Below are 16,864 nucleotides of genomic sequence, written 5' to 3' on the forward strand. Positions count from 1 at the left end.
ACATCCACACATATCCCTTAGCAAAAAGTATTTATTACCGAAAAACTATTTATTCAATTATTGATTCAGTTTAATTATTCCTAAAAAAAACAAAAAACCTATAGATCATCTTATAACAACTTTGTAAATTTCAACTGAGGTTATTTGAATTAAATGTTTAAAAATATTATTTATAAGGATACCTGAATGCAATCCACCATTTCTCACGTTAGGAATAATTAAGTTATTATAGATAAGAAACTATTATTTATTGATGTGAACTATAATGACCACGTAAAAAGTGTTAAATTGTAAAAAAAAAAAAAAATCAATTTGTTTACATCAGTTATAACTCGCCTAACATTCAGCATGACGACGTAAAAATACTTAAGTAGCATCACTGAAATAACAGACAAAACACTAATGAGTAGCATTCCAATCGAAGTTCCAAAATATGTTAAATATCTTCCCTCTAACTTATTCACTGAAGTTCAGCACTTAAGTGAAAATCTCAGCACCATGGACAGAGAATCGAGACACTGGTCAGAACATTTAACAAGAGTGTCAGGTGACATCCAGCTGTACAGCAAATAAATATTTCTTTACTCACCAAAGTTGACATCTGAGAGAAGTTTCCTGACATTTGTTTCTCCACTCGTGGATCATCAGCATCAGCTCCATCCACACTCACTAGACTGTCACTCATGGGTGGCATGAATTTCATATCACTCTTTCTGGAGTCAGTGGTCCTGCACACCTCGTAGTTGTACACATGTTGGAGAGTCCCTGTCCCCAAAGTGTCTGAGTAACGTGGTGGATAATATGGAATCACAGGGAGGTTGGAGTGATACATGACACGAGACTGTCTCCATCTGTAGATCTTCACTGATATAATGACCACTAAACACGTGATGAAGAGGAAGGAAACTACAGCCAAAGCCAACACTAAGTAAAAAGTCAGGTTGTCATTGTACTCCTTGTCCTGTGTGAAGTCAGTGAACTCTGACATGACTTCTGGGAAGCTGTCCGCCACCACCACGTTAACAATGACTGTAGCTGAACGAGAGGGCTGTCCGTTGTCCTCCACTGTAACGCTCAGTCTTTGTTTCACAGCATCTTTATCGCTGACTTGTCGGATAGTTCTGATCTCTCCGTTCTGTAAGCCCACTTCAAACAGCGGCCTGTCTGTGGCTCTCTGCAGTTTATAGGAGAGCCAGGCGTTCTGTCCAGAGTCCACATCCACAGCCACCACTTTAGTCACCAGATAGCCCACATCTGCCGAGCGAGGCACCATTTCAGCCACCAGAGAGCTGCTGGTCTGGACCGGATACAGGATCTGAGGAGGGTTGTCGTTCTGGTCCTGGATGAGTATTTTCAGAGTCACGTTGCTGCTGAGAGGAGGGGAGCCTCCGTCCTGAGCTTTGACTATGAGCTCAACATGTTTGATTTGTTCATAATCAAAGGTACGAACTGCACTGATCACTCCAGTTTCAGAGTTTAAGGAGACAAAAGTTGAAACTGAAGCTCCACTGACCTGAGTGTCTTCTAAAATATATGAGATTCTGGCATTCTGGTTCAAGTCTGAATCACAAGCACTCACTGCAAATATGGAGACACCAGGTGAATTATTTTCGATGATAAAAGCAGAATATTTATTTTTATCAAATAATGGAGCGTTGTCGTTTACGTCAGATATTTTAAGATTAAGAATTCTTGAGGTTGATAAAGGAGGGTTTCCTGAATCTATCGCTGTTACACTAATATTATATTCCGGGGCTGATTCTCTGTCGAAATATTGATCAGAAATTAAATTGTAATAATCTTTCATTGATGACTCGATTTTGAAAGGGAGGTTACGATCCACAGAACACTTTACTTGTCCGTTATCAGCAGAATCGGAATCTTTTATGTTGAAAACTGCAATTGTTGTACCAGGAAGTGAATCTTCTGATACAGGATTTTGAAAAGACATGACATTAATAATCGGTGAATTGTCATTAACGTCGATTATATCTATTATAACTTTACTTTTTCCAATTAGACCTCCCTGATCCTTTGCCTCCACCCGAAGCTCGTACTTTTTTTCTTTTTCATAATCTATTAAACCGGATACAGAAATTAAGCCAGTTCTTTCATCAATGTCAAAAACATCCACTGCCTTTCCTTTCATTTTAGATAAACTATATGATATTAGTCCAAATGAACCACTGTCAGCGTCAGTTGCATTAACGGTAACAAGGCGAGTGCCTTTTAAAACATTTTCCATCACTGACGCCCTATAAACTGTCTGGTTAAATATCGGAACATTATCATTAGCATCTAAAATTGTGACGTCAATATTGACTGAACCAGATCGCTGCGGTGTTCCTCCGTCAACTGCGATGAGTTTTAAATTCAAATGTGGTTGTTTCTCTCGATCTAAAGGTTTCTGAAGAACCATTTCGATATTTTTGCTACCATCGGGACTAGTGTGTTGTTTCAACACAAAATTATCATTAAATGTTAAAACGTATTCTTTCAACGCGTTTTGTCCAACATCTAAATCATCCGCACTTTGCAGTGGGAATTCTGTTCCAATCGCAGCTCCTTCACTTATTTCAAAAGTGAGGGCTTTTTCTACGTTTTCAAAAAAAGGAGCATGATCATTTATATCCAGTACCTCGATTGTTATTTGATGTAATTCTATCGGATTTTCCAGAATCATCTCAAAACTGAAGCTGCACGGCGTCACGTCTCCACAAAGCTGCTCTCGGTCTATTCTCTCATTCACGACGAGAAGTCCTTTGTCTGTCTTCAGCTCGGTGTACTGGATGTTTTCTCCCGTCACGATCCGGGCCCGCCCGGACCTGAGCCTCTTCACGTCTATGCCCAAATCCTGCGCCACGTTACCGATCACGGAGCCTTTCTTCATCTCCTCTGGTATAGAATATCGAATCTGACCACCTACCATGTTAACAACACACAGCAGAAACAAGAGCGATCCTAGTTGATGACGCAGTCCGTGAAAAAAACGCCATTTTAAGCCCACAGTGATGAATCCACGACGATCCATTGTTCAAAGATCCGTCAAAATAAATCCTTAATGTCCACTTATTCCGTCGTTGTATTCCGATGTATATGATAGTAACTGGGTTTAACTACAAAATAGTCAGAAGGATAATTTTGCATCCAACATCCTCCCTTACGACGAACACAAAGACGCTTCACCGCAGTCAGTCAAGGAGGGACTGAACAGAACATACAATCAGTTTCATACACAGTCCAACAGCGTCCCTCTGTGTTCAAAGACGAGTGGAACGTTTTTTTAAAAAAGATAAAATTAATATCAGGGTTTTTACTACCATCAAAAGAGTTGGGAAATATAATTAAATCATGGTCGAAAGATTACACACACCAACAAGAAAAACAAATGAAGAACAAGAATAATTTAAAATTAATTACGTAGGGTAAATTTCAAAATAATACAAGGTCAAAAAGTGTGTCAGAAAAACTGCCATATATCTCCCGTAGAAAAAAGTATTTACTATCGAAAAAAAAGCTTAAATTGTTGATAAAATTGAATTATTTGTAAAAAGAAAAAACAACAACATCTAATGACAATTTTGTTATACCAATTTTCAACTGAGGTTATTTGATTTATATGTTTAAAAATAATATTTTAAAGGATAACTTAATGCAATCCGTAATTTCTCCCGTTAGGAATAACTAGCTTAATATAGGACATTATTATTTATTGATATGCACTATTATGACCACGTTAAAAGTGTTAAATTTTAAATAAAATAAAAATAAATGAAGAATTTAATTTGTTTACATCAGTTATAATTCGCCTAACATTCCGTATGACCAAGTACACATATTCAAGTAGCAATACTGAAATAAGAGACAAAACACTGATGAGTTACATTCCTATCGAAGTTCCAAAATATGTTAAATATCTTCCCGCTTACTTATTCACTGAAGTTCAGCACTTCAATGAAAATCTCAGAACCATGGACAGAGAATCGAGACTCTGGTCAGAACATTTAACAAGAGTGTCAGGTGTTATCCAGCTGTACAGCAAATAAATATTTCTTTACTCACCAAAGTTGACATTTGAGAGAAGTTTCCTGACATTTGTTTCTCCACTCGTGGATCATCAGCGTCAGCTCCATCCACACTCACTAGACTGTCACTCATGGGTGGCATGAACTTCATATCACTCTTTCTGGAGTCAGTGGTCCTGCACACCTCGTAGTTGTACACATGTTGGAGAGTCCCTGTCCCCAAAGTGTCTGAGTAACGTGGTGGATAATATGGAATCACAGGGAGGTTGGAGTGAAACATGACACGAGACTGTCTCCATCTGTAGATCTTCACTGATATAATGACCACTAAACACGTGATGAAGAGGAAGGAAACTACAGCCAAAGCCAACACTAAGTAAAAAGTCAGGTTGTCGTTGTACTCCTTGTCCTGTGTAAAGTCAGTGAACTCTGACATGACTTCTGGGAAGCTGTCCGCCACCACCACGTTAACAATGACTGTAGCTGAACGAGAGGGCTGTCCGTTGTCCTCCACTGTAACGCTCAGTCTTTGTTTCACAGCATCTTTATCGCTGACTTGTCGGATAGTTCTGATCTCTCCGTTCTGTAAGCCCACTTCAAACAGCGGCCTGTCTGTGGCTCTCTGCAGTTTATAGGAGAGCCAGGCGTTCTGTCCAGAGTCCACATCAACAGCCACCACTTTAGTCACCAGATAGCCCACATCTGCTGAGCGAGGTACCATTTCAGCCACCAGAGAGCCGCTGGTCTGGACCGGATACAGGATCTGAGGAGGGTTGTCGTTCTGGTCCTGGATCAGTATTTTGACAGTCACGTTGCTGCTGAGAGGAGGGGAGCCTCCGTCCTGAGCTTTGACTATGAGCTCAACTTCTTTGATTTGTTCATAATCAAAGGTACGAACTGCACTGATCACTCCAGTTTCAGAGTTTAAGGAGACAAAAGTTGAAACTGGAGCTCCACTGACCTCAGTGTCTTCTAAAATATACGAGATTCTGGCGTTTTGGTTCAAGTCTGAATCACAAGCACTCACTGCAAATATAGAGACACCAGGTGAATTATTTTCGGTGATAAAAGCCGAATATTTATTTTTAACAAATAATGGAGCGTTGTCGTTTATGTCAGATATTTTAAGATTAAGAATTCTTGAGGTTGATAAAGGAGGGTTCCCTGAATCAGTCGCTGTTACACTAATGTTGTATTCCGGGGCTGATTCTCTGTCAAAATATTGATCAGAAATTAAATTGTAATAATCTTTCATTGATGACTCGATTTTGAAAGGGAGGTTACGATCCACAGAACACTTTACTTGTCCGTTATCAGCAGAATCCGAATCTTTTATGTTAAAAATTGCAATAGTTGTACCAGTAAGTGAATCTTCTGATACAGGATTTTGAAAAGACATGACATTAATAACCGGGGAATTGTCATTCACGTCGATAATGTCTATAATGACTTTACTTTTGCCAATAAGGCCTCCCTGATCCTTTGCCTCCACTCGGAGCTCGTACTTTTTTTCTTTTTCATAATCTATTAAACCGGATACAGAAATGATCCCCGTTTTCTCATCTATGTCAAACACATCTACTGTTCCGACTTTCGTTTTAGATAAACTATATGATATTAATCCAAATAAACCACTGTCAGCGTCAGTGGCATTGACGGTTATAACGCGAGTTCCTTTTAAAATGTTTTCCATCACTGTCGCTTTATAAACTGTCTGGTTAAATATCGGAACATTATCATTAGCATCTAAAACGGTGACGTCAATATTGACTGAACCAGATCGCTGAGGTGTTCCTCCGTCAACAGCGATGAGTTTTAAATTCAAATGTGGTTGTTTCTCTCGATCTAAAGGTTTCTGAAGAACCATCTCGATATTTTTGCTACCATCTGGATTCGTTTGTTGTTTTAAAACGAAATTTTGATTTGGTGATAAAACATATTCTTTTAATGAGTTTATTCCAACATCCAAATCATATGCTTGTTTAAGTGGAAATTCTGTTCCGATCGCAGCTGCTTCACTTATTTCAAAAGTGAGGGCCATATCTTCATTTTCAAAAAAAGGACTGTGATCATTTATATCCAGAACCTCGATCATTATTTGATGTAGTTCCATCGGATTTTCTAGAATCATCTCAAAACTGAAGCTGCACGGCGTCACGTCTCCGCAAAGATGCTCTCGGTCTATTCTCTCATTCACGACGAGAAGTCCTTTGTCTGTCTTCAGCTCGGTGTACTGGATGTTTTCTCCCGTCACGATCCGGGCCCGCCCGGACCTGAGCCTCTTCACGTCTATGCCCAAATCCTGCGCCACATTACCGATCACGGAGCCTTTCTTCATCTCCTCTGGTATGGAATATCGAATCTGACCACCTACCATGTTAACAACACACAGCAGAAACAAGAGCGATCCTAGTTGATGACGCAGTCCGTAAAAAAAACGCCATCTTAAGCCCACAGTGATGAATCCACGACGATCCATTATTCAAAGATCCGTCAAAATAAATCCGTAATGTCCACTTATTCCTTCAATTTCGTTGTATTCCGATGTAGATGATAGCTAATGGCTTTAAGTACAAAATAGTCGGAGAGATAATTTCGCATCCAACATCCTCCCTTACGACGAACACAAAGACGCTTCACTGCAGTCAGTCAAGGAGGGACTGAACAGAACATACAATAAGTTTCATACACAGTCCAACAGCGTCCCTCTGTGTTCAAATGTTAGAGCAACGGTTTTAAAAAATATATATAAAATTAATATCAGGGTTTGTACTACCATCAAAAGAGTTGGGAAATATAATTAAATCATGGTCGAAAAATTACACACACCAACAAGAAAAACAAATGAAGAACAAGAATAATTTAAAATGAATTACGTAGGGTAAAATTCTAAATAACACAAGGTCAAAAAGTGTTTCAGAAAAACCGCCATATATCTCCCGTAGAAAAAAGTATTTACTATCGAAAAAAATTGCTTAAATTGTTAATAAAATTGAATTATTTCTAAAAAGAAAAAAAAACAAACATCCAATGACAACTTTGTTATACCAATTTTCAACTGAGGTTATTTGAAATATATGTTTAAAAATAATATTTTAAAGGATAACTTGATACAATCCGTAATTTCTCCGGTTAATAATAACTTAGTTAATATAGGACATTATTATTTGTTGATGTGCACTATTATGGCCATGTTAAAAGTGTTAAATTGTAAATAAAATAAAAATAAATGAAGAATTGAATTTGTTTACATCAGTGATAATTCGCCTAACATTCCATATCACCAAGTATACATATTCAAGTAGCAGTACTGAAATAACAGACAAAACACTGATGAGTTACATACCTATCGAAGTACCAAAATATGTTAAATATCTTCCTGCTTACTTATTCACTGAAGTTCAGCACTTCAATGAAAATCTCAGCACCATGGACAGAGAATCGAGACACTGGTCATTTAGAAAGAGAGTCAGGTGACATCCAGCCGTACTGCAAATAAATATTTCTTTACTCACCAAAGTTGACATTTGAGAGAAGTTTCCTGACATTTGTTTCTCCACTCGTGGATCATCAGCGTCAGCTCCATCCACACTCACTAGACTGTCACTCATGGGTGGCATGAACTTCATATCACTCTTTCTGGAGTCAGTGGTCCTGCACACCTCGTAGTTGTACACATGTTGGAGAGTCCCTGTCCCCAAAGTGTCTGAGTAACGTGGTGGATAATATGGAATCACAGGGAGGTTGGAGTGATACATGACCCGAGACTGTCTCCATCTGTAGATCTTCACTGATATAATGACCACTAAACACGTGATGAAGAGGAAGGAAACTACAGCCAAAGCCAGCACTAAGTAAAAAGTCAGGTTGTCGTTGTACTCCTTGTCCTGTGTGAAGTCAGTGAACTCTGACATGACTTCTGGGAAGCTGTCCGCCACCACAACGTTAACAATGACTGTAGCTGAACGAGAGGGCTGTCCGTTGTCCTCCACTGTAACGCTCAGTCTTTGTTTCACAGCATCTTTATCGCTGACTTGTCGGATAGTTCTGATCTCTCCGTTCTGTGAGCCCACTTCAAACAGCGGCCTGTCTGTGGCTCTCTGCAGTTTATAGGAGAGCCAGGCGTTCTGTCCAGAGTCCACATCAACAGCCACCACTTTAGTCACCAGATAGCCCACATCTGCAGAACGAGGCACCATTTCAGCCACCAGAGAGCTGCCGGTCTGGACCGGATACAGGACTTGTGGAGGGTTGTCGTTTTGGTCCTGGATCAGTATTTTGACAGTCACGTTGCTGCTGAGAGGAGGAGAGCCTCCGTCCTGAGCTTTGACTGTGAGCTCAACTTCTTTGATTTGTTCATAATCAAAGGTACGAACTGCACTGATCACTCCAGTTTCAGAGTTTAAGGAGACAAAAGTTGAAACTGAAGCTCCACCGACCTCAGTGTCTTCTAAAATATACGAGATTCTGGCGTTTTGGTTCAAGTCTGAATCACGAGCACTGACTGCACATATAGAGATACCAGGTGAATTATTTTCGGTGATAAAAGCAGAATATTTATTTTTATAAAATAATGGTGCGTTGTCATTTATGTCAGATATTTTAAGATTAAGAATTCTTGAGGTTGATAAAGGAGGGTTTCCTGAATCAGTCGCTGTTACACTAATGTTGTATTCCGGGGCTGATTCTCTGTCAAAATATTGATCAGAAATTAAATTGTAATAATCTTTCATTGATGACTCGATTTTGAAAGGGAGGTTACGATCCACAGAACACTTTACTTGTCCGTTATCAGCAGAATCTGAATCTTTAATGTTAAAAACTGCAATTGTTGTTCCAGGAAGGGAATCTTCTGATACAGGATTTTGAAAAGACATGACATTAATAACCGGGGAATTGTCGTTAACGTCGATAATGTCTAATATAACTTTACTAGATCCGATAAGGCCTCCCTGATCCTTTGCCTCCACTCGGAGCTCGTACTTTTTTTCTTTTTCATAATCTATTAAACCGGATACAGAAATTATCCCCGTTTTCTCATCAATATCAAACACATCCCCTGTTCCAACTTTCGTTTTAGATAAACTATATGATATTAATCCAAATAAACCGCTGTCTTTGTCAGTTGCATTAACGGTAATAACGCGAGTGCCTTTTAAAATGTTTTCCATCACTGACGCCCTATAAACTGTCTGGTTAAATATCGGAACATTATCATTTGCATCTAAAACGGTGACGTCAATATTGACTGAACCAGATCGCTGCGGTGTTCCTCCGTCAACTGCGATGAGTTTTAAATCCAAATTAGACTGTTTCTCTCGATCTAAAGGTTTCTGAAGAATCATCTTGATGTTTTTACTTCCATCTGGATGTGTTTGTTGTTTTAAAACGAAATTTTGATTTGGTGATAAAACATATTCTTTTAATGAGTTTATTCCAACATCCAAATCATATGCATGTTTAAGTGGAAATTCTGTTCCGATCGCAGCTCCTTCACTTATTTCAAAAGTGAGGGCCATATCTTCATTTTCATAAAAAGGACTGTGATCATTTATATCCAGAACTTCGATCGTTATTTGATGCAATTCAATCGGATTTTCCAGAATCACCTCAAAACTGAAGCTGCACGGCGTCACGTCTCCGCAAAGCTGCTCTCGGTCTATTCTCTCATTCACGACGAGAAGTCCTTTGTCTGTCTTTAGCTCGGTGTACTGGATGTTTTCTCCCGTCACGATCCGGGCCCGCCCGGACCTGAGCCTCTTCACGTCTATGCCCAAATCCTGCGCCACATTACCGATCACGGAGCCTTTCTTCATCTCCTCTGGTATAGAATATCGAATCTGACCACCTACCATGTTAACAACACACAGCAGAAACAAGAGCGATCCTAGTTGATGACGCAGTCCGTGAAAAAAACGCCATCTTAAGCCCACAGTGATGAATCCACGACGATCCATCGTCCAAAGATCCGTCAAAATAAATCCTTAATGTCCACGTATTCCTTCAATTTCGTTTTATATCGATGTAGATGATAGCTATTGGGTTTAAGTACAAAATAGTCGGAGAGATAATTTCGCATCCAACATCCTCCCTTACGACGAACACAAAGACGCTTCACTGCAGTCAGTCAAGGAGGGACTGAACAGAACATACAATCAGTTTCATACACAGTCCAACAGCGTCCCTCTGTGTTCAAACACGAGAGTAGCGTAATTCAAAATGAAATAATTACATTATAATATCAGGATTTTTACTTACATAAAAAAGTCAGAATATAGAATATATTGATGTTGGAAGAACTGTATATGTTTACAAGAAAAAAACAAACAAACTTGTACTTAAGTTTTAAATTCATTATGTAAAGTAAAATTCACAATAATATAAAGTGAACAATGGTGACATATCTACATATTCCGCTAAGAAAAGACATATTTATTACCAAACCATTTTATTGTTGGTGATTCAGTACTAATTCTATTAAAACATGGATCATATTTAATATGTACAGTATATTACAAAGTTCAAACTCACGTCATGTGCTGGATATGCTTAAAAATAACATTTTGAAAGAGATGCAATCTGCAATTTGTCACGTCAGGATAAATTACGTTTTTATATATACGAAAATGATTTAATCATATGAACAAGTATAACCAATTTTACGTTTTATTGTAAAAATAAATAAGAAAATCATAACTTTTTTTCGGGGGAATTGTTATAATTTGACTTATACACGATCACCAGTCAAAGATGGAGAAAAACATTCAATCACTGAAGAGGAAGTTAAATGAAAAAGAAAAGTTCCTAATGGAAGGGTTCCATTTCAAATGTCGGTGAGATATCATTCCCCTTCTTATTCAATGGAGTTCACCACTTATATGGACATTTCAGCACCATGGACAGAGAAAGAACACACTGGTCAGATCATTTAGAGCAGACATAGCAAAACCCGTCCTCAAAGGGCCAGGTTGGTGAAGTTTTTTTTTCCAACCAACGAAGCATGAACAGTTCAACCAATTAGCTCTCAGCTAAAACAAGCACGACCAGATAAGCAGTCAGCTGATTATACTCCTAAGAAACCTTATTGGTGAAAATGTGTCCTCTTGATTGGTTGGAACAAAAACATGCACCAACTGCGGCCCTTTTTGAAACACTTTGGAGAACCTGATTTAGAGCCAACATAAGCAAGGAAGTCAGGTGACATTCAGCCGTACTGCAAATAAATATTTCTTTACTCACCAAAGTTGACATCTGAGAGAAGTTTCCTGACATTTGTTTCTCCACTCGTGGATCATCAGCGTCAGCTCCATCCACACTCACTAGACTGTCACTCATGGGTGGCATGAACTTCATATCACTCTTTCTGGAGTCAGTGGTCCTGCACACCTCGTAGTTGTACACATGTTGGAGAGTCCCTGTCCCCAAAGTGTCTGAGTAACGTGGTGGATAATATGGAATCACAGGGAGGTTGGAGTGATACATGACACGAGACTGTCTCCATCTGTAGATCTTCACTGATATAATGACCACTAAACACGTGATGAAGAGGAAGGAAACTACAGCCAAAGCCAACACTAAGTAAAAAGTCAGGTTGTCGTTGTACTCCTTGTCCTGTGTAAAGTCAGTGAACTCTGACATGACTTCTGGGAAGCTGTCCGCCACCACCACGTTAACAATGACTGTAGCTGAACGAGAGGGCTGTCCGTTGTCCTCCACTGTAACGCTCAGTCTTTGTTTCACAGCATCTTTATCGCTGACTTGTCGGATAGTTCTGATCTCTCCGTTCTGTAAGCCCACTTCAAACAGCGGCCTGTCTGTGGCTCTCTGCAGTTTATAGGAGAGCCAGGCGTTCTGTCCAGAGTCCACATCAACAGCCACCACCTTAGTCACCAGATAGCCCACATCTGCTGAGCGAGGCACCATTTCAGCCACCAGAGATCCGCTGGTCTGGACCGGATACAGGACCTGAGGAGGGTTGTCGTTCTGGTCCTGGATCAGTATTTTGACAGTCACGTTGCTGCTAAGAGGAGGAGAGCCTCCGTCCTGAGCTTTGACTGTGAGCTCAACTTGTTTGATTTGTTCATAATCAAAGGTACGAACTGCACTGATCACTCCAGTTTCAGAGTTTAAGGAGACAAATGTGGAAACTGAAGCTCCACCAACCTCAGTTTCTTCTAAAATATATGAAATTCTGGCATTTTGGTTCAAGTCTGAATCACAAGCACTGACTGCAAATATAGACACACCAGGTGAATTATTTTCAGTGATAAAAGCAGAATATTTATTTTTATCAAATAATGGTGCATTGTCGTTTACGTCAGATATTTTCAAATTAAGAATTTTAGATGTAAACATAGGAGGACTTCCTGAATCTGTCACCGTTAACGTTATATTATATTCAGAAACAGTTTCTCTATCGAATAATTGATCAGAGACTAAATTGTAATAATCCTTCATAGATGATTCTACTTTGAATGGAAGTTTACGATCTATTGAACATTGTATTTGTCCGTTGGCACCTGAATCAGAGTCTTTGATATTAAATATTGCAATTGTTGTACCTGGACTTGTGTCTTCTGACATTGGGTTCAAAAACGACATGATATTTATAACAGGAGGACTATCATTGACGTCAATGATCTCTATAATAATTTTAGTTGTCCCAATTAGTCCTCCTTGATCTTTAGCTTCAACCCTCACCTCATACTTTTTGTCTTTCTCATAATCAATGTCTCCAGACACAGAAACTACACCTGTGTGTCCGTTGATGACAAATTTATCTGCAGCTGACCCTTTCATTTTTGACAAACTGTACAAAATCTGTCCATTTATTCCACTGTCAGCGTCTGTGGCATTAACTGTAATTATTGCTGTGCCTTTTATTACATTTTCCATTACTGAAGTTTTGTAGGTAGATTGATTAAATATCGGCACATTATCATTTGCATCCAACACGGTGACGTCAATATTCACTGATCCAGATCGCTGCGGTGTTCCTCCGTCAACTGCGATAAGTTTTAAATTCAAATGAGGCTGTTTCTCTCGATCTAAAGGTTTCTGAAGAACCATCTCTACATATTTACTTCCATCTGGATTTAATTGTTCTTTTAATACAAAGTTGTCATTTGTGGATAAAATATAATCTTTTAAAGCGTTTTGTCCGACATCCTGGTCCTCCGCACTCTCCAGAGGAAATTTTCCTCCCACTAACGCGGCTTCTGTTATTTCAAAATGTAGTGCTTGATTTGGAAACACGGGTGCATGATCGTTTATATCCAGTACCTCGATTGTTATTTGATGCAGTTCCATGGGATTTTCCAGAATCATCTCAAAACTGAAGCTGCACGGCGTCACGTCTCCACAAAACTGCTCTCGGTCTATTCTCTCATTCACGACGAGAAGTCCTTTGTCTGTCTTCAGCTCGGTGTACTGGATGTTTTCTCCCGTCACGATCCGGGCCCGCCCGGACCTGAGCCTCTTCACGTCTATGCCCAAATCCTGCGCCACGTTACCGATCACGGAGCCTTTCTTCATCTCCTCTGGTATAGAATATCGAATCTGACCACCTACCATGTTAACAACGCACAGCAGAAACAAGAGCGATCCTAGTTGATGACGCAGTCCGTGAAAAAAACGCCATCTTAAGCCCACAGTGATGAATCCACGACGATCCATTGTTCACGAATATGCAAAAAATATCGTTCAAATATATAAATGTGTTACAATGTTTTCAATTGCAATCATTTAAAAGTAATCCCAGTTAGTTCCATAGGTGTGGTCCTCAGGAGCCTCCACACCAAATGTCCGCCGTCATCTACGAACACAATAAAGCTTCACTGTGCTCTGCGCCAGGGAGGAATTGCGCAGAACCAGGCAGTACATTTCATCCACAGGCCAACAGCGTCACTAAGCGTCCAAATGGTATAACACGTGTACAACAACGTCTTTAAATGGAAACACCATTGTTCATACACTCTCAAATGTACCTAAATAAGCATATTAAACCATTATTTTTCAGTCAATCATACATTTTCCTTAGTAAAAATAAAAACATGTCACTCAGTCAAGTATGAATATTTAATAAGTGTATTCAGTTGACACATATTTCCAACACATTTTCCACTATTCCTTTGAAGCAATACAACATTTGCAGGACAAAACATTGGATACATATTAAAAATCACATCAGTAAGTCGCCATTCCATCACATTTTCTTTTTTTTTTTAAAACACATATACATCTAAATTAAATCAAAACAGTTTGCTACGATTATGCTCTTCATTGTGTACGAGTATAGGAGTGAAGTGAAATCATCAATAGACAAAATGACACATCAAGCAGGCTTGAAATAATGAAATTCTTCTTTGAAAAAAAAGGCAGAAAATAAAAGAGTGTTCACTGGGCAGGGTAGGCTAAAACATATTGTGGTGGCATATTGGTTAGAGCCACAGCCTCATAGGGTCCCTGATTAGAATTCAGCTCGGGACGAACCAGGGTCCTCTCTGCGTGGAGTTGGTCTCCCCGTGCTTGTGCGGGATTCCTCCGGGATCCCTGATTTCCAAAAAAATACATTGTGGTTAATTTAGCAACTATAACTTATTCATTGGTGATTGTGCATTTGTTGAGTGTAGGTGTGTTAGGTGTTGACTTGTGTTTCTTTTAATGGCGTCTGCTCCTAAAGCCAAATTGAAGCTGGGATTGGCTACAGTATTGCAAGACCCTGAGACTTAATGAGAATAATAATAATCTGGTGCACCTCATGAGAAGGCACTTCATTTTGATTGATACTTTGATCAAAACTTTTAATCGTCGGGATTCAAAGTTTTGAAGACCGAAGTATAAACCACCACAATTATAACCATCTTTCACTGAGGGAGAGTAAATTAATGTTGCCTGTAAATAACTAAATAAATAAATCATATAATTAACAATCTATACAATTATTAAGGATAACATGGTATTTTTTAACAAAATCATAGTCAGAATCATGACAAACTACCAAGTAAGTTACAGCTCGGATACATGGAAACATCAGACATCTATACTTCACAATATAAACGTCGACAACAGGCGACAAACACACTCAGTCCTTCAAGATACACAATCCTATTTCCAAATCAGACAGCATAAATAGAACCACAATGTTGGATATGAGATACAACTCTGACAAGACGTTATTTTAAAAGATCAACAATGAGCTTTGATCACTTTAAACAACCAAACCCTCTTCCTACAAGACCACAAGACATCCATTTACACTTTCATGAGCTCAATATTTTCACTGTAGTTTCTAAGTCTTCTTTTTGAGCAGAAACATGCAGTTATCTGTTTGCTTGACTTGTAATCAGTTTGTCATCGATATTATCAAACAATGTTGTCGTCGACAAACTAAGAGAATATGAGGAAATCGTGACTATAATGCTGGTCAGGTAACAATGCCTATAATTAACTATATAAAATAATGTGGAGGAATAAAAACAAGACAGAATGATGTTTACAAAAACAAACAATGCTAAGATATATATATATATATATATACGTTGATATGTCAATTAAAACAGATGAGACAGATTACAATTAACCTGTTAACATACATGGTCAGGTAGACACACCAACTGTTATATGATAAATAATGTTGTCATCACTGAAATCAGCTGCCAAACAATAGATAGGATTGACATTTTTAAATAAAACTCTACGTATACATTTGATAATGAAGAGATGGCAATATTTTATGTCTAATAACAATAAGGATTCCACAACACTGTGATATTGAAAATAACCAACACCGACCAGGTTTAATATTAACTTTTAAACATCTGAGAGATAACATATTTTTACCATTTCATCTGTTTTAATAAACCTTAAATAAAATATCAGCTAGGATTTGATATTTGTCATGTTTAAATATGAAGCTGACTTGCATGCTATAAGAATATAGTGCACAAAATTATATATATTGGGGATCATTTTGGCTCTATTTTTGATTAAATCATCATTAAATTGCTTAATAACATTAATTAGAATGGTCTCACTTTGAATTTAATTTAGGAAATCAACCAATAAGTTGCTTTCTTTGCTGTAAGGTCCACCCAATTTGCTGAAGCGCTAAGATATTTTATTGGACCAGCCCACTGTCAATGACATTGGAGCCGCTTTTGTCGCTTGGAAGTAAGGATGAAACAGGTGCTGGCATGAACAGTGGTACCCAAACCGAAAACCAATGCAGAACTTGGTGCTTTATTTAAATTCCAGTGTCATTTTCGCTGATAAAATGTTTTGTCTCCATCACAACCATTCAATTTTCGCAACATGCAGACCGTCCCACACACACACAGTTTAGCCACCAAATTTTACTGACAGAAGCAAAATAATACTCACAATTTTAATTTTATATTGTTCAAAAGTTTAGAAAAGTCAATATTTTGAATTCCTTCTTAAAGCACAGTTTATTCACCAGTACTCTCTCAAAGTACTCTTAATCAGAGGTATTGGATACAACCTATACACGATTATATTATACATAAGACATTCTTATGTCGAAGACCAGTGTACTACTTCCATAAATTAAACTGATATCACAGGGTCAAATGAGCAACAGCACCGGGCAATGCCCAGTACGCAAGAATATCAGGCTCTAGCATGAACTACACCAGAAGCTGTGGTCATATGATACGTGGGAAAAACTCAAGGGCAAACAAAAATGTATTTTTGGCCTAGTCTTTGATAATATAACAACATCATTGGAAATACAGCAAAAATAATCTTCTACTCCATTATATCAGCATGGTGAATTCTGAAACATAAGAACAGCCATGGGACTTTCACTGGAGGACAAT

General features: G+C 38.5%; 6 protein-coding genes across 21 annotated transcripts in view; all 6 read right to left on the reverse strand.

Annotated features, from left to right (window-relative positions):
• The window catches only part of LOC148072337 (protocadherin gamma-C5-like), a 171,318-nt gene extending 164,793 nt beyond the window's left edge, over window positions 1-6,525 (reverse strand). For both annotated transcript variants that reach the window (XM_087799925.1, XM_087799913.1), the window contains exon 1: window positions 4,063-6,525. In XM_087799925.1, coding sequence (XP_087656051.1) covers window positions 4,063-6,504 — 2,442 coding nt within the window. In that variant the 5' untranslated portion in view covers window positions 6,505-6,525. The remainder of the gene's footprint in view (window positions 1-4,062) is intronic.
• LOC148072349 (protocadherin gamma-A5-like) overlaps window positions 1-16,864 on the reverse strand; it is a 235,222-nt gene that overhangs the window by 64,755 nt on the left and 153,603 nt on the right. The window lies entirely within an intron of this gene.
• Window positions 471-3,079, reverse strand: LOC148072365 (putative protocadherin beta-18). Its single transcript, XM_087799685.1, has 3 exons — window positions 2,653-3,079; window positions 590-1,359; window positions 471-518 (listed from the first exon to the last, which is right to left on the reverse strand). The coding sequence occupies exons 1-3, from the start codon at window positions 3,029-3,031 to the stop codon at window positions 471-473; spliced, it is 1,197 nt and encodes a 398-aa protein (XP_087655811.1). The 5' UTR covers window positions 3,032-3,079.
• On the reverse strand, window positions 7,427-10,095 carry LOC148072366 (putative protocadherin beta-18). The gene is made up of 3 exons (XM_087798664.1): window positions 9,604-10,095; window positions 7,541-8,310; window positions 7,427-7,474 (listed from the first exon to the last, which is right to left on the reverse strand). The coding sequence occupies exons 1-3, from the start codon at window positions 9,980-9,982 to the stop codon at window positions 7,427-7,429; spliced, it is 1,197 nt and encodes a 398-aa protein (XP_087654790.1). The 5' UTR covers window positions 9,983-10,095.
• On the reverse strand, window positions 11,043-13,800 carry LOC148072367 (protocadherin gamma-A8-like). Its single transcript, XM_087798667.1, has 3 exons — window positions 13,322-13,800; window positions 11,180-12,034; window positions 11,043-11,053 (listed from the first exon to the last, which is right to left on the reverse strand). The coding sequence occupies exons 1-3, from the start codon at window positions 13,698-13,700 to the stop codon at window positions 11,043-11,045; spliced, it is 1,245 nt and encodes a 414-aa protein (XP_087654793.1). The 5' UTR covers window positions 13,701-13,800.
• Window positions 14,089-16,864, reverse strand: part of LOC148072368 (protocadherin beta-15-like) — a 138,280-nt gene continuing 135,504 nt past the window's right edge. For all 15 annotated transcript variants that reach the window (XM_087799966.1, XM_087799962.1, XM_087799960.1 and 12 more), the window contains exon 2: window positions 14,089-14,576. In XM_087799966.1, coding sequence (XP_087656092.1) covers window positions 14,421-14,576 — 156 coding nt within the window. In that variant the 3' untranslated portion in view covers window positions 14,089-14,420. The remainder of the gene's footprint in view (window positions 14,577-16,864) is intronic.

Source organism: Callionymus lyra, chromosome 9, assembly GCF_982586985.1.
Source record: "Callionymus lyra chromosome 9, fCalLyr1.hap1.1, whole genome shotgun sequence".
In the NCBI taxonomy this organism is placed as follows: domain Eukaryota; kingdom Metazoa; phylum Chordata; class Actinopteri; order Syngnathiformes; family Callionymidae; genus Callionymus; species Callionymus lyra.

Bases quoted from the DNA above. Each gene is read 5' to 3' on its own strand.
- LOC148072365 (XM_087799685.1), bottom strand. From the start codon at position 3,031: ATGGATCGTCGTGGATTCATCACTGTGGGCTTAAAATGGCGTTTTTTT. The intron at 1,360-2,652 runs AAATAACAATCG...GCAGCAACGTGA, and splicing joins AAATCCGATAGAATTACATC to CTCTGAAAATACTCATCCAG. The intron at 519-589 runs GTGAGTAAAGAA...TGTTCTGACCAG, and splicing joins TCTCTCAGATGTCAACTTTG to TGTCTCGATTCTCTGTCCAT.
- LOC148072366 (XM_087798664.1), bottom strand. From the start codon at position 9,982: ATGGATCGTCGTGGATTCATCACTGTGGGCTTAAGATGGCGTTTTTTT. The intron at 8,311-9,603 runs AAATAACGATCG...GCAGCAACGTGA, and splicing joins AAATCCGATTGAATTGCATC to CTGTCAAAATACTGATCCAG. The intron at 7,475-7,540 runs GTGAGTAAAGAA...CTAAATGACCAG, and splicing joins TCTCTCAAATGTCAACTTTG to TGTCTCGATTCTCTGTCCAT.
- LOC148072367 (XM_087798667.1), bottom strand. From the start codon at position 13,700: ATGGATCGTCGTGGATTCATCACTGTGGGCTTAAGATGGCGTTTTTTT. The intron at 12,035-13,321 runs AAATAACAATCG...GCAGCAACGTGA, and splicing joins AAATCCCATGGAACTGCATC to CTGTCAAAATACTGATCCAG.